At 36.1% G+C, this 23,955-nt stretch overlaps 1 protein-coding gene across 1 annotated transcript; it reads left to right on the top strand.

Annotated features, from left to right (window-relative positions):
- The first annotated feature begins 19,108 nt into the window (after window positions 1-19,108).
- On the top strand, window positions 19,109-23,146 carry LOC109087357 (secreted frizzled-related protein 2-like). Its single transcript, XM_019101567.2, has 3 exons — window positions 19,109-19,668; window positions 19,762-19,842; window positions 20,583-23,146. Exons 1-3 carry the CDS (start codon window positions 19,170-19,172, stop codon window positions 20,888-20,890), a joined length of 888 nt encoding a protein of 295 aa, XP_018957112.1. The 5' UTR covers window positions 19,109-19,169; the 3' UTR covers window positions 20,891-23,146.
- Window positions 23,147-23,955: the final 809 nt, after the last annotated feature.

Below are 23,955 nucleotides of genomic sequence, written 5' to 3'. Positions count from 1 at the left end.
AAGTAATACTTTGTTCTTTCTTTTTTGGCTGAAGGCAGTTTCATAACTTTATATTTTTATATAACTTTAAGCTTTTTAATTTTGACTGATTTGCTCAGCATCTTTTAGATTGCCTGATTTTGTTTATTAAATATTATTGTTGGATAAATAACATTTTAAATAAATAATAGTAGTATTTAATTAAAAAATAGTATTCAGTATTGATACGCAGTCTGTGAATTAATGATGGTGATCCGTGATCACAACCATGCTGATTTAAAGCAACATCACATGGTTACTCGTTCATGGCAGTGGGCATTTCATGCAAGCTCTTTTGGCATGATTAACTCTCTGATTGGTGGGATTTTCTGTACAGCATGACATGAAATGTAGTTTATTATCACAAATTCTGCTGTTAAAACATGATTATTTAAAAAAAATAATTTGAAATAATACATACAATTGGCTTCATCAAAGCATAAACCATTGATTAGCAATATCAGACCACAACCTAACTGTTTCACTCTGTTTGCTTGTTTCAATTCTGTGATTGGTGAAAATTTTTGTGCAGGATCATGTTTTTTTTTTTTTTTTTTTTTTTTTTTTTTTTTTTACCAGGAATTCCACATTTAAACACATAAAAAAAAAAGAAAAAAAAAAGTTGAAATAATGTGGGCTGATGATTTCAACAAAACATATACACCATAACTTAACAATCTCATAGCTCAAAGGAGGTCTGCAATTGATGGTTTATAAGTTATTGCTAAAAATCCATTCCCCAATTCTTTCTCTTTTGAATTGCTGCCTTTTTCAGTAGCGTACAGAGGGTTACATCTGTTTTGTTCCAGCCTACATTAAAATGCTGGTGGTGAACATACTCTTTTTCTGCCAAAAATATAGAAATTGAGCAAAACCACAAATTTATAGTGCAAATACTGCCTTGTAACATTTGTTTCCAATGGTCTGATATGCTGAAAAGAATGATATATAATTTATTTAAATACTTTGTGATTCAGACCTAAAAACCCTCTCCAAGTCACAAAACCACAAGATATTTGTAGTGTTTTTTCTTCAGTCTTTAATATGCCTTACATATGACCACATACAGTACAGTATATTGTTTTGAACATATGTCATGTCATCTTACACAGATCAGCACATATTTTTTTCTATATCAACTGAGTCCAGCATATTCAACCCAAAATTCATTTTCACGTCACATTAGAATGTGTCCATGACAGAGAAAGAGGCATTTCAGTCCGGACCCCTTTTTATAACTCATTCAGGACTGTTTCTTGGCCATTAGCAATGGATTTATTTATTTATTTATCTAGCCTGAATTTAATGAAATGGGAAAGTTAACTAGAACAAAGAGTCTGATCTTAGCATGGTTTCTAACCAGTGGGGTGTCATATACTGTTAAAACTGTATGTAAAAGTATAATTTCTCTGTAATTGGTAGGTGTGCAATAAATACATTTCAGATTATGTCTTCATTTCAATATAATGTAGTCATAACAGTTTTAGAGTTTAATAAGAGTTTATTGTGTTTTTTTTTTAACAACTGTAAAGCATAAAACACATCTGGCTGGCCGGGAACTGCAGTGAGACGAGCCAACTTTCAATCAGACAGTGACATCATTAACCAAATACAGATCACACACATACACGCACAAGTACAGACACAAATACAGACTCCTGGTCACGGCTACCTATGAGAATGTAAATGGCATTCTAACACTTTTGCAAATATAGTATTTATATTTTAACTATATATTCAATAATGTGCAGCTGTATTTGTCTTCAGGTTTATCTCTTGTGAGTTTGTTACTATGTACACTACACTGAAAAGTTGTTACCTTAGAGTGCAATTTACCTGATTTAATTCATAAAACATATTGCCTGTATAAATCAGTGTATTAAGGTTGATTCAGTTATGCTGCCAAGTAATATTTATTTAAATAAAACAGTGTGGTTAACAGTGTAGTTCCTCCTCAGGAACTCGAGCTGCATGAAACGCTATGGGGAATGCCCTCTGCATAACCACGCTCTGAACCACATGTGTAATCAGCCCAATGGAAAGGCAAGACGTCATAGGAGGGTGACGTCATCGACCGGGAAGCTTAAAAGCACATGCGGCAGTGCCGGCGTTAGCCTTCTGTCATTTCAGCAAGCCCTCTGTGTGTTGTCAGTCTCAAGCTGTGTTGTGAGTCTTATTTACTGTTGTCTGTCCCTACACAACCATAATAAGCTCCATCATCCCCAAAGCAAAATAAAAATCTAAGAGATATAAAGAGGAGGGTGAGACCGAGTCGTGCTATAGATTGTGTGTTCTTCCCTGCCCAAGCTACATCATGAGCTGGGATACGCACAGTCTATGCGTGGCTTGTTTGGGAGTGAAGCACGCAGAGTCGGCTCTCGAGGGGGCCAGTGCCCCCGGGAAGCCGGTCTGCCAGCCCTGCCAGAGTTCCAGGGCGCAGTGGCTTCCAGCGAGCACTGCTCTCAGTTTCTTCTGCCCGCAAGCGTAGCGGAGCTGAGAGGCTCGCTACCCCTTCGGGGGTCTCTAAAACAGTTAGATCGGTCGCCCCCTGCCGGTCGTCCGTTTCAGGGCACCGATCTAGCTGTCTCGATAACACCAGAGGTTAGTCTTGAGAGACTGATTCCCTTAATATATTATTTAGCAGTGTGGAAACTACTGCCAAATGTATTTCAATGGGTCCTGCACACGGTAGAAAAAGGCTATCACATTCAGTTCGGCTCTCCACCGCTGAGATACAACAGGGTTATTACGACTGTGGTCGGACCCGAGCAGGCTCTGGTTAAGGAACAGGAAGTGAATACCCTACTGAGAAAGGAGGCCATCGAGGTGGCTGCTCCTCACAAGAGGAAATCTGGGTTTTACAGCTGCTATTTCATAGTTCCAGAGAAGGATGGGGGGTTGCATCCGATCATAGATCTGCATTAGTTAAACCACTCAGTCATGCGACTGAAGTTCAAGATGCTCACCATCAAGCATGTTGTATCTCAAATCAGGTCCAAGGACTGGTTTGTCATGATAGATCTCAAAGATGCATACTTCCATGTTTCCAATCTTCCCCAACACAGGAAGTTTCTGAAGTTTGCTGCCGGGGGCGAAGCATACCGATATTGAGTACTTCTGTTCGGCCTTGCACTCTCACCCCGCAAGTTTACAAAGTGTGTGGATGCTGCTCTGGCTCCACTGCAGCTGCAGGGCATCCGCATACTAAACCAGGGGTTTTCAACCCCAGGGGGGCGCCGGCACCTGTCAAGGGGGGCGCGAGCATCAGTTAATTCAGATACATTCCCTTGAGGATTTATAAATAGGAGTTAGCAAATCTTTAGCCATCCACTAGAGGGCAATCTGACTCATACACAGAGCAGAGTTGAAATCCAACCACGGATAGGCATGTTTTTATCTCAGAAACACGCTCAGCCATCGCACTGAATCAGGTAAACTGGTTATACATTTATGTTTCAGTATAATTACGCACGCTATATCAGGGGCGGTTCTAAACCCTTTTTAGGTGGGTTTCAGCCCCCCATCTGTCACCTTAGCCCCCCAAAACTATCTTAACAATCAGGCCAGTCCTGCTTCCTTAAGAAATTTTTTATTCTCACGTGTTTTAAGTCTTGTCAGTTTAAACACTAAAGTAATTTTAAGCCATTTAAGCCCAAGACATCTCAATGCTGTAACTTACTCACGTGCTGTGATAAATCGTTTCTGTGCGAACGCACACATGTGAAGTGCACAAACAGATAGCCTTCTCAGACAGCAGGTGAATACCAATGGTTGTCTTGACAAGTATCCACAGTCAGTTGTTTTTCATCAGTATAACAGATCCGTGCATTTCTTATGTAAATAATGTTAATTAAAAAGAGGAAAAGAAAAACTGTCCACTGCTTTAATAGCTTTAATGTATGTTTTGCGTTTATGTTAATGTTAATAAAGTAATTTGGTGTGAATATGTTTGGGGTCCTAAAAGGTTGAAAACCCCTAGTGAAATTAGACAAACTTGGGGGGGCACATGTCCTAAAAGGTTGAAAACCCCTGTACTAAACTATATCGACGATTGGTTGATTTTAGCTCAATCGGAGCAGATGGCGGTTCGACATCAAGATGTCGTTCTTGCCCATATGGGGGATCTGGGTTTGAGACTGAACGCCAAGAAAAGTGTACTTTCTCCATTACAGAGGACCACTTATATAGGCATGGTGTGGGATTCGACCATGATGCAGGTATCGAGTCTATCCTCACGTCAGTCAAGAGAGTCAGAGAAGACCAGTCACTCACTGTAAAGCAGTTTCAGAGATTACTGGGTTTAATGGCAGCTGCGTCCAACGTGATACCTTTTGGCCTGCTGTACATGAGACCCCTACAGTGGTGGCTCAAGACCAAGGGATTTTTCCAGAGGGGGAATCCACTTTGAACTATTAAGGTCATGCGACAATGCCTCCGTGCCTTAGACATGTGGAAAAAACCTTGGTTCTTGAATCAGGACCCGGTGCTGGGAGCTCCTTGTTGCCGTGTAATGCTAGCGACGGACAACTAAGCAAACCCTCAGCCGGTGGATAGTGGATAGTCTCGAAGCCATACTCCCGGCACTGCCGTACGTGCTTTTAAGCTTCCTAGTCGTTGACGTCACCCTCCTATGACGTCTTGCCTTTCCATTGGGCTGATTACACATGTGATTCAGAGCGTGGTCTTGCAGAGGGCGTTCCCCGTAGCGTTCGATGCAGCATCTCGTTCCCTTGAGGAACCATGGTTACATGTGTAACCTGAGACGTTTTTTAGTGTAGTTTGTATTTTCTTATTATCTTATTAAAGTGTACAAAAACTGGCACTGCTCTAATAACATGCAGACTAAGTACAGCGAATTATTATAAAAGGTTATAGTTCCTTAGAGATGTTTACTAAAGTGATATAATAAACTTTTATTTTTGAAGTTTCTTCTTTGAAGTCTACTAACATTGTTATTAGTGCTTTCTTGCACCAACATTCCTCTGACCCTATTTTGGTACTGAGATCAATTTTGCTCCCCATATGTGACATGCTCCATGTAAAATAAATCTGCTTTTATTTATTCACTGATACGACTAGATTCATCATCTCATTCTTAAAAGCTTTCTTTTAATTATTGTTAAAAAAAATAAATGTGCATATATTTAAGTCTGTACTGACTGAAAATCTTCCCCTTCATTGCAGCTTTCAAAGTAATGTTGTGTTTAAATGAACAGGTTTGATGCCAAGTTTTTGTGATACACAAAGTTGAAATATCTCAGAATATATATATATATAATATATATCAGAATTTTTATATAATTTTTATTATTTACATCATAGATTTTATTAAAGATTCATTTTAGTCATGGTTTTAATGTTGAGATTTGTTTGAAAGGTCACACAAGCTGCAGGTGCAACACGTTCAAAAAAGCAAAAAGTTTAGTGGGTTTAAACTTTTTTGTTAGATAGATGCCAGTTGTAACAGTAGCATGTTCTTCTTTAGGTTAAATAGGAATAATATTATCCGTCAGTCCAAGCTGCTTAATACTGAATATATGTCATTGATATATAAAAAAGCAGGAGCCATAATGTAGTCATCCTTGTATGGTCACTAAAGTAGACATTTTTACTGCTGTTTTATCATTTTGGATCGGACAGTAGTAAATATGTAGTAAATAGTGTTGAAATGTGTTGAATGTTGAATTTAAAATAATTAAATGATTAGTCATTTAATATTTCATGCATGAACCCTTTATCAATGTAAAAAATATCAAGACAAAAACATTAAATTTTTGTCATACTGCCCATATGTACCAAGTTTAGTTAAAAATACAGCCTTCTGGCTAATGAAAAACAACAAAGAATTTACCCAGATTCCCAGAAGCCTTCATGCTGTGGGACTTAAAGCCACTGCAAAATCATTCATCATGCCTTGTCAAAATAATCAGACACCCACTTTAGCTCAAACACTTCAACATGCAGCAGCAGCTTGATGAAAGCAAGTTTCATTATGTGCAACATTTGACTCGCAGTGATACAGAGGAGGAAAAGGGTGACCTTGTGATAGCACTTAACATGAACATTGATTATAAAACACTGAGATAAAACCAAAAATTAGAGGGAAATGTCCCCAGACCAAAAGTATTTTTACGAGTTCAGTCTGGCTCACAAGTTCTAAAACTGCAACGAACCTCGACGTCTTTACCAGATCTTGTCACCCATTACAACTAAATTAATGACAGTGTTGATGGTATAGCAACGTAGGCTGCATTTTTCTGTTTGTTTAAAGTAGAGTCCATTCTTAAATTTTTGCATGTGTCTAGCATTAAAAATAACAGTGGACATTTTTTTAAAAGCCTCTTTTATGCTTTCCAAGATGTAAACTATCCCCTTTTCAAACATCATAAGATTTTCCTTGTATCTTACTGTCTTTCATTTGTAGAGAATAGCTTATTTTCTACATTTCTTTGATTATAATCTTGCCTGTTATTTCATGTTCCAGACAGCGTGCAACATTCCTAACTTGTGTTAGTTAAACATATTTTTCTCTGTAAATTGCTCATACTTTTACCTGTTAAAACAATATTATCTGGAGCATAATAGATTAAAAGGTTTGTTATTATATCAGTCTGAATAATGTTGTTCTACAAACCCCACTAGCCCTGTCTGGAGAACAAAAACAATAAAACCTAAAATCAAAATACAATACATTGGTAATATTTTATAATAAGGTTCCATTAATAACATTGGTTAATGCTTTAATTAACATTAATTAACAATGAGCATTACTTTTGTTATCATATTTATTTATCTTTATTTAAGGTTTTAATAAAATTAAAACTCTTCATTGTTAGTTCATGCTAGCTCAGGTCTGTTAAATAATATTAACAGATACAGCCTAAAATGTACTAGTAAATGTTGAAATTAACAATGTTGAATAAATGCTTTAGAAGTGTATTTCACTGTTAGTTCATATTAACTATGCTACAGTATACTGTCATAGCTTAATGTAGCTTTTGTTTAAATGCATTACAGTCACTGAAAAAAAAATGCATTAGGAATAAATGTAGGCACATGTGTGAGACAGTAGGTGGGGGTTACAGAGTGTCTGCTTTGCCTCATGTATCACCAAGTCGTTTGGCGGATGCCTGTAAACCCCTTTTGCCACCAGGCAGACTCCTATGGATGCCATGCTTTATTTACCCACAAAGACATTCTCTGGAATGCCCCGGGTCACCTTGGGTCACATGGCAGCCCCTGTAACAATATATATGCAGTGGATGATTTTGTTGAACTTTGACATTCACTATTCCAGAAAATTCTATGAAAAATTGTCCTGTAAGCATATCACCTCAGGAAACAGATATAGAAAAGGAAGAAACTGCTATGAATCCTCAATTTTAATAGAGAACTACTCAATTTCTTAAAGTTAAAATGTTTTTGTTTTTTAGTTACATTTACCTGATTTGAGCTAATCTCAAGTAAAATATGTGTTAAAGGGTTAGTTCACCTAAAAATGAAAATTAGCCCATGTTTTACTCACCCTTAAAGCATCCTAGGTGTATATGACTTTCTTCTTTCAGACAAATTCAATTGGAGGTATATTAAAATTTTTATTATATTATTATATTAAAAACACATACATCCTACTGTACGTCATCTGCCTGGAACGGCTTGCACGTATGACAGCCAGCGGAAGTTGATTGAAAGGTTTTTATAAAGTTTTAAATGTGGATTTTTTTTTTTTTTTTTAAAAAAAACACATCAGTTTGCTACAGGAGGCCATTATTCACCTCCTGGAGCCATGTGAGGCACGTTTTAATATTGATGGATGTGCTTTATTTGATGTCATTTGGACTGTTGAAAACCAAAAGAAAAAAACACCCACCTACTCCTATTCTAAAGCTTGGAAGAGCAAGGATCATTTTTAATATAACCCCAATAGGATTCATCTGACAGAAGAAAGTCATATACACCTAGGATGCTTTGAGGGTGAGTAAAACATGGGCCAGTTTTCATTTTTGGGTGAACTAACCCTTTAAGGAGCACAGTCATTCACAAACATCTCTGACATCTCTTCACCCATAGGTTTGGGTTCATCACAATGAAAACACACAGACGAGAGATCACAGTCATTTGTGTATCAGCATGTCTAACACCACTTTCAGAACATTTCACTGTGACATAATTTGACAAAGACTATATTTATAAAAATAAATTGTTAGTAGCGTTTGGTACTATAGGGTTCTATACATTACCGTTAGTTAGTCAATCAGTTTTATAGCATTTGTTATTCTAGGTTAGTGTTCATTTTCTCATATACTAATACATTTTCAACATATGTAACATTATTTCATGTGTATAAAGCATCCTGTTAAATAAATAAATAAAAACACAGCACTGGTTACCAGAAATTCACACTAAAAAAAGGGGAAAAAAATGTTTTTTTAAAAAATGTGACAATGTTTCAGGCATTACTGGATGCATAGTGCCTGTATATTTTACAAATTCAAGTTCAAGTTCAAGTTGAGCTTTATTGTCATTCCGCTTCATGTGTGGACATACAGTGGAACGAAATGTCGTGCCTCACAGGACCACAGTGCTACATAAATACAGACATACAACAATGAAGTAAAACAGTATAAACATGCACAACTAACCTACTGACAGATTTTGACTGTAAATATACTATATATAAAAGTTTACCTATAAATAAGCTAAAAAATACAAACTATATGAATGCTTTACATATACTATATGTATACACAACTAACCTACTGACAGATTTTGAATATAAATATACTATATATAAATGTTTAACTAAGCATAGACTGAAAAAGAAAAATATATAGACTATACAAATGCTTCACATAATACTTTACATGTACAAAGAGAAACATTGTAAGTCAAGCAGCAGGCTGGGGAACAGTGCAAGATGATTTGTAGTGCACGAGCATGTAAACACATATTTGAGTCTTATGTGGGATTATGTACACACAGCAGTGAGTGCGAAAAGTGTCTAGTGCGCATAGAGGACATTTGCACAAAAAAAAGGGTTTCAGACATTTTTTCTGTGATGTGGTAAGGTTACCACCTTATATAAGTTATATAATGATAATTTACCATGATAACTACCAACATATGTATTTTATCCATAAAACATGGCCAAAACATCATCAGGGTAACTAACATGACACTAAAATAATGCAAAAAAAAAAAAAAAAAAATTATCTAAATAATAGAAAAATGTAACACAAAACACCTTTCTACATTAATAGTGACAATTATAAGAAAAAATATAATTATTTCTATAAAATATGACTTAACAATGAACAATGGTATATTTACAGATGAATATTAAACTAGATGAATAAATGTTGTAACAATTCGTTCATTGTTATTTCAGGATGTCAACATTAATGAATCTTGTTGTAAATGGTAACATTTTTTTTTTTTTTTTTTTAACTATTGATATTACTGTATGGTATTTACACTTGCATACTAAACTCTCAGAATAACTTTGAAGGGAAGCTAAAAGTATGAGTATGTATCTTTGTGCCAAGAACAAATAGCTAGGCCTGGTACTTCTGGACTGTGAAAACATGTCTATAAGTCCCTGTTTCATTTAAAGGAATAGTTCACCCAAAAATGAAAATTTGATGTTCATCTGCTTACCCCCAGGGCATCCAAGATGTAGGTGACTTTGTTTCTTCAGTAGAACACAAATTATGATTTTTTAACTTCAGGCGTTGCAGTCTCTCAGTCTACAATGCTTGTCAATGGTCACAGAATCTATGAGAGAAAAAAATTATGCACAGAAAAATCCAAATTAAACCCTGAGGCTCATGACGATACAATGATGTGTAAAGACACAAAATGATCGGTCTGTACAAGAAACTGAACAGTATTTATATCTGGGGTTTTTTACCTCTGATTCAACTGTTAGAACTCTTGTGAACGCACTTCATAGCAGCCTGCATCATCTTCTTCTTGTGGCTTTATGGCAGATTGCAGACTTATAAGTGCATTCCCGCCACCTCTCAAGTGGACCATTAACACTCTATCTACAATCTCAATCGGAAGTGTCAATGGTCCACTTGAGAGATAGGTTTAGTTTAATTTGGATTTTTCTGTGCATGTTTTTTTTTTCTCTCATAGATTCTGTGACCATTGACAAGCATTGTAAAATAATACAACGCAACAACTAAAAAAAAAAAAAAAAAAAAACATAATTTGTGTTCTACTAAAGAAACAAAGTCACCTATATCTTGGATGCCCTTGGGGTAAGCAGATAAACATCAAAGTTTCATTTAATGTTTATGTAATTTCATACTTCACTAACCAGTGAACAACAGGGCATACACACCTTTTTTCAGTATGGGCCAGACTTTGACTTAATTTACGAAATAAATCACTAGAACTGATGCACTGAATTATGCTCACATAGGCCTCCTTTTGAATTAAAAAACAGACATTTTCACTCACACATGCAGACAAAGTTTTCCCACATTAGTCATTCAGTCTATACTGCCATTGGTTACATGCTGACTCAATTACCTCCCAGTTCTCTGTATGTGTTGGTAAGGGGTATTTTTGAATTACAGCATGTAAGCACAATCTGTATGACTACATGGAACTTCAGTTACATTAATTCATGTGCTGTGTGATTGAATTCTTCACCTCAAGCTGTGCAGAGCTGGGACTGACACTAACAAGCTTGTTAGGGCTGCAGCTTATTTCTCTCTCTAAACTGCCCTTTTCCTTCCCAGCAGGGGAGACACAATCCACATGAGCATTAAAGCCCTCTTGCTGAATCTTTAGACTTCATCCCCAGTTCACTCCCCACATTCCCTGAATGTGGGTCAATGACAAATAAAAGTGTTCAAGGAAATGGATTTTAAAAAGAAAATATTCTAGTTTAAAACATGTTCCACATTGTTAGAAAATCAATATTTGCATTTATGTTGGTTTCATATGGTTTTGAAAAACTTTTATACCATTAAAAACATATTTTTGGGGGGTTGGGGTGGGGCAAAAGTATCAATTATTATATTATATTGATTTATTATATTATTATTATATTCATTTATTATATTAATTTAAACAATTATTATCAAACAATTATTTAAACTGTGTGTGTATCAAACTGTGTGTTTTCTGCGTAACAATAAGGGTTGTTTTTGGCTTTGGACTAAAACAAAAAGCAGAAGGGCTTATTGAAAAATGCAAATTCATTCTCTCTTCATTCTTTTGCTTTACGCCAGGAATATAGCCATTTCCCTGGTAGCCACAGTAAACAAAGCAGCACAGCACCTGATTTTGCAACTTGCAGCGCTCATATTTAATCAGTGGCTGCTCGTTGGGGGAGGCAGGGGAGGCACAGCTACCTCAATTTTGAGGTGAAAATGGGAGGAGGACAATTTAATTTAATCTTTTAAGAAGGGGTGGATGTTTGCTTCAAGTGATAGGCCTGGTAAGTTAAATTATATTATCTTGCTGTATGTGTGTTGTTTTCTTTAAGTTTTCTGGCTAAAAGCAACCAAAAAAGCCATTTTAAATTGGTTAAGCAAATAATAATAATAATAATAGTAATCAGCAGGGATCCCCAGACCAATACAATGTGTGCCTCCTCTATTTTAAAGGGGTCATATGATGCAATTAAAAATTTTCCTCCTGAACTTTCAAATGCCCTCCTGAACTTTCGCATTTAAACACGCCCCCATATGTCTACGTCACTGTGTGGGAAGATTGAGGGAAGATTTGCATAACACCTCCCAAATGTTCACGCAAAGAAAGAAGGCGTAACTTTTATTTTCGCTGTAGTACTGTGGTTACTGGCGCCATGCCGTGAAAACATTGTGTGTTCCATTGTGAAAGCAAAACTACTTTGTTTGGCCTTCCAAAAGAGGACGATATCCGCTTCATCATACCTAGAGCTGATCCATGTTGGTTGCTGAGGAAATACATCAACTCAGTGGATGAAACTGAGTCCAGCCCGGGGTCGTCACATGTGGTTGCCGCAAGCCCGCTGGCCTCTGTTCACTCAAGCCCGCCGTGTGTGATGCTGTGTGTTTTGTTTGTGAAAGCGAAACTACTTTGTTTGCCTTCCAAAAGAGGACACAACTAGAAATCAGTGGTTAAATTGTATTTACAACATTTTTCCGGAACAGTTCAACCCAAATATTCAGATGTGTGCAGCACATTTTATGGAGGACTGTTTCCTGAACGTTTAGAGTAGCCTACAATGCATCTGTGCACAAAGGCTGTTCTATAAAGTGGGGCAGTTCCAATGTTGCAAGGACAGCTTTGTAAAAATCTACACGTTTCAGAAAGGCGGGGCATAGAGGAGCAATAATAATGTACAGTATGTGGAAAATAATGTGTTTTTTGAACCTTAAACCACATAAACACATTGCATTACACCAAATACAACATAATGTTCTTTTTAGCAACATCATATGACCCTTTTAATGTGCACAATGTCATCTCACAGTCTGAAACGTCTGTCATAGCAAATCAACACATGCTGTTGTGAATAATCAAGCGCAGTGTCTTTTCATAGGATAAGAACACGCAGTCTCATTAATAATTTAATAGACACAGACGAGTCATCGATGTACTAGATGAAAGCAATCTTTCCTTAAGAGACACATTTCTAGCATTTGTAAAACTGCATTTTTCCATCTCAAAAATATATCTAAATTACAACCTATTCTCTCAATGTCAAATGCAGAAACGTTAATTTATGCGTTCATGACCTCAAGGTTAGATTATTGTAATGCTTTATTGGGTGGTTGTTCTGCACACTCAATGAACAAACTCCAGCTGAATGTCAGCGGAGACCAGGACAACTAGATGAGATCCAGAGACAAATCCCCATTAAAGACCTTCTCTCAGACGACCACTGGGACAATACCACAGGAACCAGTTGAGTCCTCTGCACAATGTGACATTGCTGCAGCCTGGAATTGAACTGCTGGTTTCATCTGGCCAGAGGAGAATGCCCCCCCCCCCCCTCCCCGACTGAGCCTGGTTTCTCCCAAGGTTTTTTCTCCATTCTGTCACCGATGGAGTTTTGGTTCCCTGCCGCTGTCGCCTCAGACTTGCTTAGTTGAGGACATTTCATTTCCAACAAAATTCGTTGACTTGATTGCACAGATACTATTTAAACTGTACTGAGCTGAATGATGACATCACTGAATTCAGTGATTAACTGCCTTTAACTGAAAAATTATTGACACACTATTTTCCTAATTAATGCTGTAAATTTGCTTTGACACAATCTGTATTGTTAAGAGCACTATATAAATAAAGGTGATTTGACTTGACTTTACTATAGTCCATTGCCACATCACAAATTGTCAACACAATGTAGATTTTAAACCCGGAAGATGAATATAGCGGGGAAAAAAAGCTTAAAATTAACCAGTTTTCTCCAACAGTTAAAATTATCAGATGCTAACATTGTCTTCTATGATTTGCAACACAAACACCTCTGCTAAAATCTCAGAAAAAGTAGTCTGGTGTTTTATGACCCTTTAATGATGGATTTGTTTCTTACAAACACACAGCTTTTCACTTCACAAGACATTAACTGATGAAGTTGCATGCATTACTTGTGGTTTATTGTGATGGTCGCTGCTTAGTCTTTCATTCTGATGGCACCCATTCACTCCAGATGATCTAATATAGCAAGCAAATGATGTAATGCTGAGTTTCTCCAAATCTGTTCCTATCATAAAACAAACTCATCTATAGATTAGTTGGACCAAGGGAAGTAGATTTTCAGCTATTTGAAATTTTGGGGTTAACTATTCCTTTAAGTAGGCTAGCTTTAGTCATACATTGTTAATACTTAATCTTTCTCAGTCTTTTTGGTTTGTTCAAACTTAAATTAACTAACTATTTACTATGGCTCCTAATTTGCTGCTTATTAACAGTTAGTAAGGTAGTTATTAAGTTTAAGTATTGGGTAAGATTAAGGGATTTAAAATATGGTCATGCAGAATAAGGTATTAATATGTACTCTATGAGTGCCAATAAACTGCCAAAATGCTAGTAAATGCTAGTATAAAATGCTAGTAACCTTTTGTTTACCTGCAAATAAAGCTGATAATCATACAGATTTTTAATCAAATAAAACTGTCAAATGAATCTGTCAAGCCAACAATCAAATTTGTCTTGACAAACTCTGTTTTTCTACTTACAGTTTATAATGAAAAGTTAATATTATTTATTTAAATTAATTTTATTTATTCTACATTCAAATTACATTTGCAATTAAACCTTCACAGGGAGTTTGATTGGCAGGCAATCTGACCAATTATATTGCAGAATGTCATTTTTGTCCAACAAGATTAATGTCAGTGGAAAAAACTTAAACTTGAAAAATCTGTCCACAGTTAAAACAAAATACCTTCTAATGTTTATTTCATGTTAAAACAGGTAAAGTGCCGATTGAACTGAGGCTCTACAGCGATCTGTCATGACACATTAAATAGCCACAAAATGGTATTTACTGTTTGAAAATGACAAAATTGGAAAGCTGAGACTTACATACCTAAAGTAACCTGCTCTGTCTTGTCTGTTGGTACATTGTCAGTTTCCTCTTTGCTCCGCGATGTATTTTTCACTGCATGAGAACATGATGTGTGCCGTAAGAGTGGCATGGCTTGTTGGACATAACAACTGTAACAAAGGGGGGCGGGTCTTTGCGTAGGGTCAATTCTGCATCCTGTTTGCTACCTCAATATAATTCTGACATTTTCAATTCTGTTCTGAATGGCTTAAAAGTTCTAAGCAAATCTGATAATAAACCATTATTAAATGGTTTTAAAACTGCATTCATGACATTTCACCATGATTTTTGTAAACATGATGTAATTTTGGTGATAGTAGATTTAAGAAAACCAGCAATGCTGAGGTTAAGAGCTGTTTGACACAAGTTTAAGTTGATGTTACATAGTTTAACAGTCAAACAGTTGATGTTAAATCAGGTGATGAACTGTTTTATTTATAATAATATATAATTTAGAATACAGTTATTTTAAAAAAAAAAAAAAAAACTGCTAATTTTTCTTACCTGCCAGTAACAAATTTGGTCCAAAAAAATATTTTTGAGGCTAAAATAAATATGAGCAAATTTGATTGTTGAATATTTATATAGTTGATCTGATTTATTTTGAATTGTTATTTTCCCAAGATATTTCTATGTAACTAAGCAAAAGTAAAGAGACAAATCACAATTGTCTATCATTCCCATAAAATGAGACTATGATTGATGCAAACTTTAGAAGAAACAATTTGGTCCATAATCAGTATAGTAATCCCTCCACCGTGGCTAGACAGAATATATCGACAGATACACACAACATAAACACAAAAAGGGGGCAAATGGAGGACACATATCTCCTAGAGAGCAGAACTCCAAAGGCTATCACTTTACAGCTAGAAACAAGACTTTAAATGACTACTTCTTTCCAGCAGGATCTCAAAGATGGGAAACCCCAGTAGCTAACCTGTATTTAATGGGGCCTCTGAACCTCTGACCTTTAGAAGCCTTAGGGAAATTTCTCCATGAGGACTTGAGGAGAAGCTGCTACCCAGGAAACCTAGTGACAAGAAAGATCCAAAGAATTAATTATATGTGCCTTAACATTGCTACATACACACTCCATTCATATATAATGTGTTGCTTGAACACTTATGAATTCAGGTTCAAAATTGTCAATGTCCCACAGTAAGCTTCTCTAGGAGGATGAGGGTTCGGAGATTGTCTTGTGATGAGAAAGGGATTGTTTGTGTGTCCCATTCAGTTGCTTAAAACTGGACCCTACAGAGTGATGAATGATGCAGGAACCAGACTCACTACAAGGAGGTGTGTTTCTCTCAACAGCTCTCTTTCACTCATTCTGCCTCTCATTTTCTCCATCATTCTAAATTTTTCTCGCTCTCACTTTACAAACATGCACACACACACAGAGATACATGAAAAATGTTAGGCATATTGTATAAACTAATGAACTACTTCACATATTTTGCCGATGACCGTGAGTGTGAAAAGGGTAAATACCCCAGCATCACTAACCAAAGAATGAATTATCCAGCTGTCAAATGAAAGCCTTACACTTGGAATCTGGAAAAAATAGAATGAATATCTTACATATATTCCTACAAAACTTCTTATAGTAAGTTGAATATGTAATAGACTTATTATCGTCAACATGTAAGGAATTTAAATATGTCTATATAAATCTTTATTTCTTATGAACTAGAAGTACCCTTACAAAATGAAGTATATTTCAAGTTCATTTTATTAAGTAAACTTAAGTAAAGTTCAAGAATATTTTCCAAGTACAATTTATGTAGTGAGTATCTACAATCAGTGCTATGTACAGTGTATAAGTTTGAGCATTTCAATACTTATTGGGACTAAATTGGCACTTTTTCAATTCATAAAAGTATACTCTGAAGTGTACCTTAAGTTTAATAGTAGTAAACCTTGAGTACACAACTGGTTAACTTAAATTTTTCTTTTGTATTGCAATTTAAAGCTATATTGTGAACTTTAAGGCATATACTCTTACACTCTTCATTTTACTGTTTCTCTTTTGGAACAAGTATTAAATAATGTAGTTCATGGGGAAAACCAGACAAATTGTCAACCAACTGAATGCAAAGGCTAAAATAAAAGCCTGCAGTTTAAGGGGCAAACTTTTCTTTTTTGTTTTGATATTTGTTTGACTTGTTTTTATATAGGCCTTGACCTCAAAAGTACAAAATGTGTTAGATATAGATAAAGATTGCGTTATCTTATTTAATATATTTTTATTTATTGTGCAGTGATTAAAACCAGTCTGAAGTAGACTGTATTGAAAAGTTTAAGATATAGCTGGAGCCTGCCCCAACAATCATAAAATAATACAAGAAAATTGCAGCATTTTTCTTTTAATAGCTGAAAGCAAGTCGCGCTGAATTAATGTGGAGATTCAGTCTGTTGAAGAAAAGCAGTTCTAGGCTGACAACGAGCGAAAAGGGGCAGAAATATTTACGCGCTATCACGGGGAGTTTGTGAGTTACTGGTAGTTTAATGAATGAATATGCATCACAGCCTACCACTGAAATTACCTTAGCAGTTGAATTCTAAAAAAAAAAAAAAAAAAACAAACAAACAAACAAAACAAAATTCCCGCTCATTCAATAATGTGCTTCACTGCATGGACCGGGCAAGATAAGCATTTAAAATGCATGTAGGCTATCCAGTTCAGTAGAAGGCTTATGCCTTTTGACTTGCTGTTAATGCTGAATGTTAGAATGCAAACAGATAATAATTATTATGACAACAATAGCATTTTTCAGTTTTGCGTTTTCATCATATTAGGAATACAACTAAAATTGAATGGGTGCGTATTGTAAAATAATATATATATATATTATATAACACTGGACTGCATTATGTTCTGCAACACCTAGACAGACCGGGGACTTATGTGAGGATCCTATTTGTGGACTTCAGCTCGGCCTTTAACACGATCATCCCAAACCTCCTCCTACCCAAACTAACTCAGCTCTCCGTGCCCACCTCCATCTGTCAGTGGATCCACAGCTTCCTGACAGACAGGCAGCAGCTAGTGAGGCTGGGAAAATACACATCCAGCACCCGTACAATCAGCACCGGAGCTCCCCAGGGCTGCGTTCTCTCCCCACTGCTCTTGTCCCAGTACACCAATGTCTGCACATCTAAAGACCCCTCTGTCAAGTTTGCAGATGACACTACACTCATCGGCCTCATTCAGGATGGTGACGAGTCTGCTTACAGACAGGAGGTTAAAGAGCTGGCTGTATGGTGCACTCTCAACAACCTGGAGCTTAACACGCTCAAAACTGTGGAGATGATCGTGGATTTCAGGAGAAACCCCCCTGCTCTCCCCCCACTCACCATCATGAACAGCACTGTGACTGCAGTGGAGTCATTCAGGTTCCTGGGAACCACCATCTCTCAGGACCTGAAGTGGGACTTTCACATGGACTCCATTGTGAAAAAGGCCCAGCAGAGGTTGTACTTCCTTCGCCAGCTGAGGAAATTCAACCTACCACAAGAACTGCTGAAACAGTTCTACTCCACCATCACTGAATCCATCCTCTGCACTTCAGTAACTGTCTGGTTCAGCTCAGCTTCTAAATCTGACCTCAGAAGACTACAGAGGGTAGTCCGGACTGCTGAGAGAATCATCGGTACAACCCTCCGTTCTATTCAAGAACTGTACTTATCCAGAATGAGCAAAAAGGCTGGCAAAATCACTCTGGACCCCTCACATCCAGCACACTACCTCTTTGAACTGTTGCCATCTGGTCGACGCTACAGAGCACTGAGCACCAGAACGGCCAGACACAGGAACAGTTTCTTCCCTCAGGCAATCCATCTAATGAACACTTGTGGAACACACTACACTATTTATAACTGCTCATTGTAATATACCTGCCATACAATTGTCAATTTGTATATTGTCATTCCTTACCTACTTATTTGTATTTATTTTGTATTTTTTGTACTTTTTATTCTTTATTATGTGTTTTTTGTTCTGTCGCTGTCATTCTGTTGCACTGCGGAGCTTCTGTCACTAAAACAAATTCCTCGTATGTGTTAACATACCTGGCAATAAAGCTCATTCTGATTCTGATTCTGATTCTGATATATATATATATTATTTGCAGTTCAATTTTATTTTACTGTTCTTTTTCCTTCTTTTAATTTATTCCACTAAATCCATTTAAATCCTTTATTTATTTAGTTCCTTTACCATTAGTGGTCTGGTCTTTTCCTCAAAACAATGGTCCCCCAATGTTCTAGACATTATTTATAGCCTTGATTGGTATAAATAAAAAAGTTAGTTCAAAATAATTACCAGTGTAAAAACAATGATCCAGAGAAAGAGAACAAAAAGGGCTTTTTTATTATTCAGTAAAGAAAAAAAGTTTATTTTTTGATAAACATAAGCTGACCTAGCCTATATGCAGAAAACAGCAAAAACTTAAGCTGTGGATATTTGAGCGCCTTCTCTTGCTCCACCCAGACTTTACTATGAAAACAGGTTGGTACAGAAGAGAATTCAGTTATCCATAACTCCGCGTCAGACGTGTGTTCTGTCTCCTCTCAACTGAAAAAAAAAATGATACTCGCGTATCTGGCGCTGCTGGTTGCGCTTTCCTTACCTGGATATCTGGATGCTTTTCATGACTTATACGCCTTCGACCAGCCCGAGCTCTTTCAGGGAAAGAGCAACTGCAAACCCATACCTGCAAACCTGCTCCTGTGCCATGATATCGAGTACACGGACATGCGTCTGCCTAACCTCCTCGGACACGAAACCATGAATGAGATTCTGCAGCAGGCTTCCTCCTGGACCCCTCTGGTGCAGAAACAGTGTCATCCGGACACCAAGATGTTTCTCTGTTCTCTTTTCGCACCTGTGTGTCTGGATGATCTGGACGAGCCGATTCAGCCGTGCAGGTCGCTGTGTGAGAACGTAAAGAGCGGCTGCGCTCCAGTGATGGCCGCGTTTGGGTTCCCTTGGCCGGACATGCTGGACTGCAATCGCTTCCCTCTGGATAATGACCTGTGCATACCACCTGCTGGCGCAGATGTTTTAGTTCCAGTCACCAAGGAAGGTAGTTGTTTTTTTTTTTGTTTTTTTTTTAAAGTGCATGTGCATGTACCTTTACTGCTATGTTGATTTTTTTTTTTTTTTTTTTTTTTTTCAGTTCCAAGAGTGTGTGATGCCTGCAAAGAAAAGCCTGAGAATGACAATGAAATTGTGGACAGCCTGTGCAAAAATGACTTTGGTAAGGCTATATTTTATTGGCTCTAAACATCTGAGTTAATGTAGTAGCATCTCTGCTTTACACTCTTAAAAATAAAATCTCTTATAACCAAAAAGGCTACGCAGGCTAATGTCATATAAAATAACCTTTAAAGGGGTCGCAAAAAAAAAAAAAAAAAAAAAAAAAAAACATTTACTCACGGTTATATTGTTCTGTATGAAGTTCTTTTGCAGAACACAAATGAACATATTTTTATGAATGTTTCAACTGTTTTTATCCATGCAGTAAAAGTGGGTGGGGTCCAGAACAGCACTGGAACCCATCGAGTTTCTTTGTGTAGGCAAAAAAGAACAAAAAATAAAAAAGAAGAAGAAGAATATCCTATAAGAATATGCATACCGGTTTAGAACAACGTGAGCATAAGTGAATGATTACAGAAATTCCCCAAAAGACTTTATTTTCTTCTTCTTTTTAAAACTGTTTGGTGCTTTAAAGAACCCTGGTCTGAAGAAGTTATATTGTAATAAAAAAACCCTGCTTAAACAGACCAGACCAACAACAAACCAGGTAAGGTTGGTTTATGTTCTTAAGAAAACCTAGAAAAGCATAGAAACCCACTGAGTGAAAATGATAAAGAGGTGTAGAACATTTATTTTTAAGAGTATAGAGAAGCAAAATTTATTCATAAATTTGGTCTAGCTTGTATTCAACAAGTTGTTTATATCCATTGTCCTCAAACTTCAATTGTATTTCCATGCTAGCTTTAAAGATCAAAGTCAAGGAGATCTCCTACATGAATGGTGACACCAAAATCATTCCAGAAAGCACGAACAAGACTATCTACAAGCTGAATGGTGCCGTTACTGATCATGACTTCAAGAAGATGGTTCTTTGGCTGAAAGATGGTCTTCAGTGTGTGTGTGATGAAATGAATGACCTCAATGCCGCTTATCTGGTGATGGGCCAGAAGATGGATGGAAATTTGGTCATCACGTCATTAAAGCGCTGGCAGAAGGGTCAGCAGGAGTTTAAGAGAATTTCTCGTAGTATTCGCGAGCTTCAGTGCTAGGATTGTCCACTGATCAGAGCACTCAAATGGTCTTGAAAACGAAGACCTGTAACAGTCACACCATATGTAAATACAAAGGTTCATTTAAAACCTTAATGTCTGCTTTTCCTGGTCAGTCAGAGCTCAGGATTGGTGGAACTGTCACTAGTAACTTCCAAAAAGCACCTAGATTCAGCACAGTTAAAACATTTCATTTTCCCTCATAAGTTTTGTCAGTTAACTGCACCTGTCATTTTTACTATTCACAAAACTCATTCTTCTCTTCTAACATTTTTGACTATAAAGCCTCAAAACTGCCACAGAACAATTTTCTGACAGATGTTTTAGGATAAAACCTTCTAGAATCAGCTACATTAATGTATGTGGACACCCTTTCTAGTCCCTTAACAAGTTCTAGTTAAAGATAAAAAAGGATCTCACCCAAAAATGAGAATTCTATTGTCATTTGCACCCTCATGTCATTTCAAATGCACAAAACTTCTTTCAAACACAAACGAAGACATTTTTTATGAAACAAGAGAGATTTCTGTCCCTCTATTGAAAGTCCATGCCACCAAAACTTTGATGCTTAAAAAAGTTCATAAAGACATTGTAAAAGTAATTCATATGAATTGAACAGTTTAATCCAAGGCTTCTAAGAGACCCAGTCACTTTATATGATGAACAGATTTAATTTAGGCATTTATTCACACAAACATTCATCAGTCCATATGCATAAAGCACATAAAATATGGTAAACGAAAGCTTAAACAGTCCTGCTTGATTCACAGCAACCAATAATGTGTTTTTGTGTGTCACACAGCATGTTTGAGCTTCTTCAAGACCCAATGAGATTTGTTTTGTATATCAAGCAAGTACAGTTGAGCAAGTACAGTTGAGCTTCCAATGTCTTGTTAATATTTTGAAGCAGCAAAGATTTGTTTGAATGGACTTTAAATGGAACAGATCACTCACGTTTCATTAAACATATCTTTATTTGTGTTTCAAAGATGAAGAAAAGTCAGATTTGAAATTACATGAATTTTAAATTTTGGGTTAGCCATCCCTTTAAAGCTATATTATACAATGTCATTGTAGAGAATTCTGTGTTTTGTTTCAGGAGTTTGGAAAGGGTCCTTTTCTGTTTCTGAATGATAATAACCATGTACACAAAGCAACATTTAAATATAACTGATTTATTCTGATGTAGAAGAATTTGACCGGCCTTCCCAAAACCCAGACATTGAATATCTTTATGATGACCTCTGTTGCAACAAACAAGTTAAAATCACACTATTTTCTAGAATACCATTGTATGCCAGTACATTAATTGTCCTCACAGAAATTACTGGAATAATCAGACCCATGTGAGAAGTTGAAATGTATGAAAATTTCAAGGAAGTAAGATGAAATGCATGCCATTTCATATATAGTTCCTCTATCAAATATGGTTAGGAAACATGTTTTCTAGCAATGCATGGTCTATGTGGATTTGAATCTGCCACAGTACATAACTGAAAGTGCTTGTGTGAGTAGTTTTGTTTTAAGTACTTTTATCAGCACAATGAGATAGCTGGCTCTATTCTCAATGTTTAAAAAATATCCTATGTGACACAAGTCCCTGAAGTATGATCATGTATGTTTATGTGAATATTTTCATTTTTCCCCAGACAATGATGAGTAGGCCAACAAATGTATGGTTTCTTTAGACCAGGGTTTTTGTCTTCTTTCTACTTGAGCCTAAATACTGCACTGTTCTTGTATTATATTCTTTAAATTACAATCAGCAGTTTTATATACTGTAGTATTGGTTTATTTTCTTTCTTTGTCAGTTATATTAATGTTGTACTGTAGGGGTCTGTGTTTTGTTTTGCTCGCAAAGTTGTTAGCTGTTTTCTTTTGTTTTGGCATATGAATACCCAGTATTAAAGTAAAGTCACATGCTGGTAAACCACAGAGACATGCTTCTCTATGTGTTGCACAGTTAGAGCCATGTTGACTCAGTTTTATTGTGCAGTTGGTTAGTGAAAAACATCTCAAGATAATATCCAAACTTTTGATATACTCTGTAAATATTCAAATTTTTATGCTTGTACATAGTTTCAAAACCTGTTCCATTTCATTTGTTTGTCACAGTAGCAATATGATGTCATTTCATTAGTGTTAAATGCATTCATTTACACCCACCACCATGTAATGTAATTTGATCATTGATGATTTGTATCATTTTTCTTCAGCCGGCACACAATACATAATAAGTGCAAATAAATTTCAAAAGAAAATCATAGGTGGTGTGTTTTTTATTCCAAAAAATGTCTGTTTTTGACACTATGTACATAACGATTGTTTGACTGTTGGATTACATTATAGTATTCTATTGCTAACTAACAGTAAACAGACTGTCAGAAGTAATCATATAATTTAAAATAAAAAAAAAAACAAAAAATCAAAAAAAAAAAAAAAAACTTTAAATAATTAAATCAAATCCTTGAAAACAATCTGAAAACAATTTATATATTTTTTTTTCATTAAAAAAAGAAAAAAGAAAAGGTTACAGGTATTTGTGGTCTTTAGTTCCCCCTAGTGGATGGCTATGAATTCAGAAATGATAAAATGCAGCATTTACAGTAGGCTATTATTTACAAAAGTATTCAGAGCGTTAAGTAAAGAGATCGAAATAAAGGGGGGAAATGATTATAAACGAATATAAAAAATAACCAATAATAATACAAATATTACGGGGAGAAGACGATCAGTTAATGGACTTACAAGACTGTACAATGGATAAAAAGGTTTTCTTGTAGGCCTATTTTATATTATGCACTTTATGTAACATTAATTCATGATAAACTTTGAATTTGTATTTTGAATTTAAATTTGAATGCTGACTATCGCTCGTAATACCTCGACAAGTGATCTCATGGCCACGACATAATATCAAGTTCCCACGAGTTAATATGACGCTCCCTCGAAGTAATATCACGTTCCCACGACAAAACTAAGTGACATGTCTCACATTAAGTATACATAGCCTATTAGATTTTTTTTTTTTTTTATCAATTTTTTTATCAATCTAACGATAACAT

The sequence above is a fragment of the Cyprinus carpio genome, chromosome B1 (assembly GCF_018340385.1).
Source record: "Cyprinus carpio isolate SPL01 chromosome B1, ASM1834038v1, whole genome shotgun sequence".
Classification (NCBI taxonomy): domain Eukaryota; kingdom Metazoa; phylum Chordata; class Actinopteri; order Cypriniformes; family Cyprinidae; genus Cyprinus; species Cyprinus carpio.
The sequence above is the reverse complement of the archived record's forward strand: the minus strand, read 5'-3'. Positions and strand labels throughout refer to the sequence as shown.

Coding starts and splice junctions, on each gene's coding strand:
- LOC109087357 (XM_019101567.2), top strand. CDS start 19,170: ATGATACTCGCGTATCTGGCGCTGCTGGTTGCGCTTTCCTTACCTGGA. Junction 19,669..19,761: donor AGTTCCAGTCACCAAGGAAG/GTAGTTGTTTTT, acceptor TTTTTTTTTCAG/TTCCAAGAGTGTGTGATGCC. Junction 19,843..20,582: donor CCTGTGCAAAAATGACTTTG/GTAAGGCTATAT, acceptor TTTCCATGCTAG/CTTTAAAGATCAAAGTCAAG.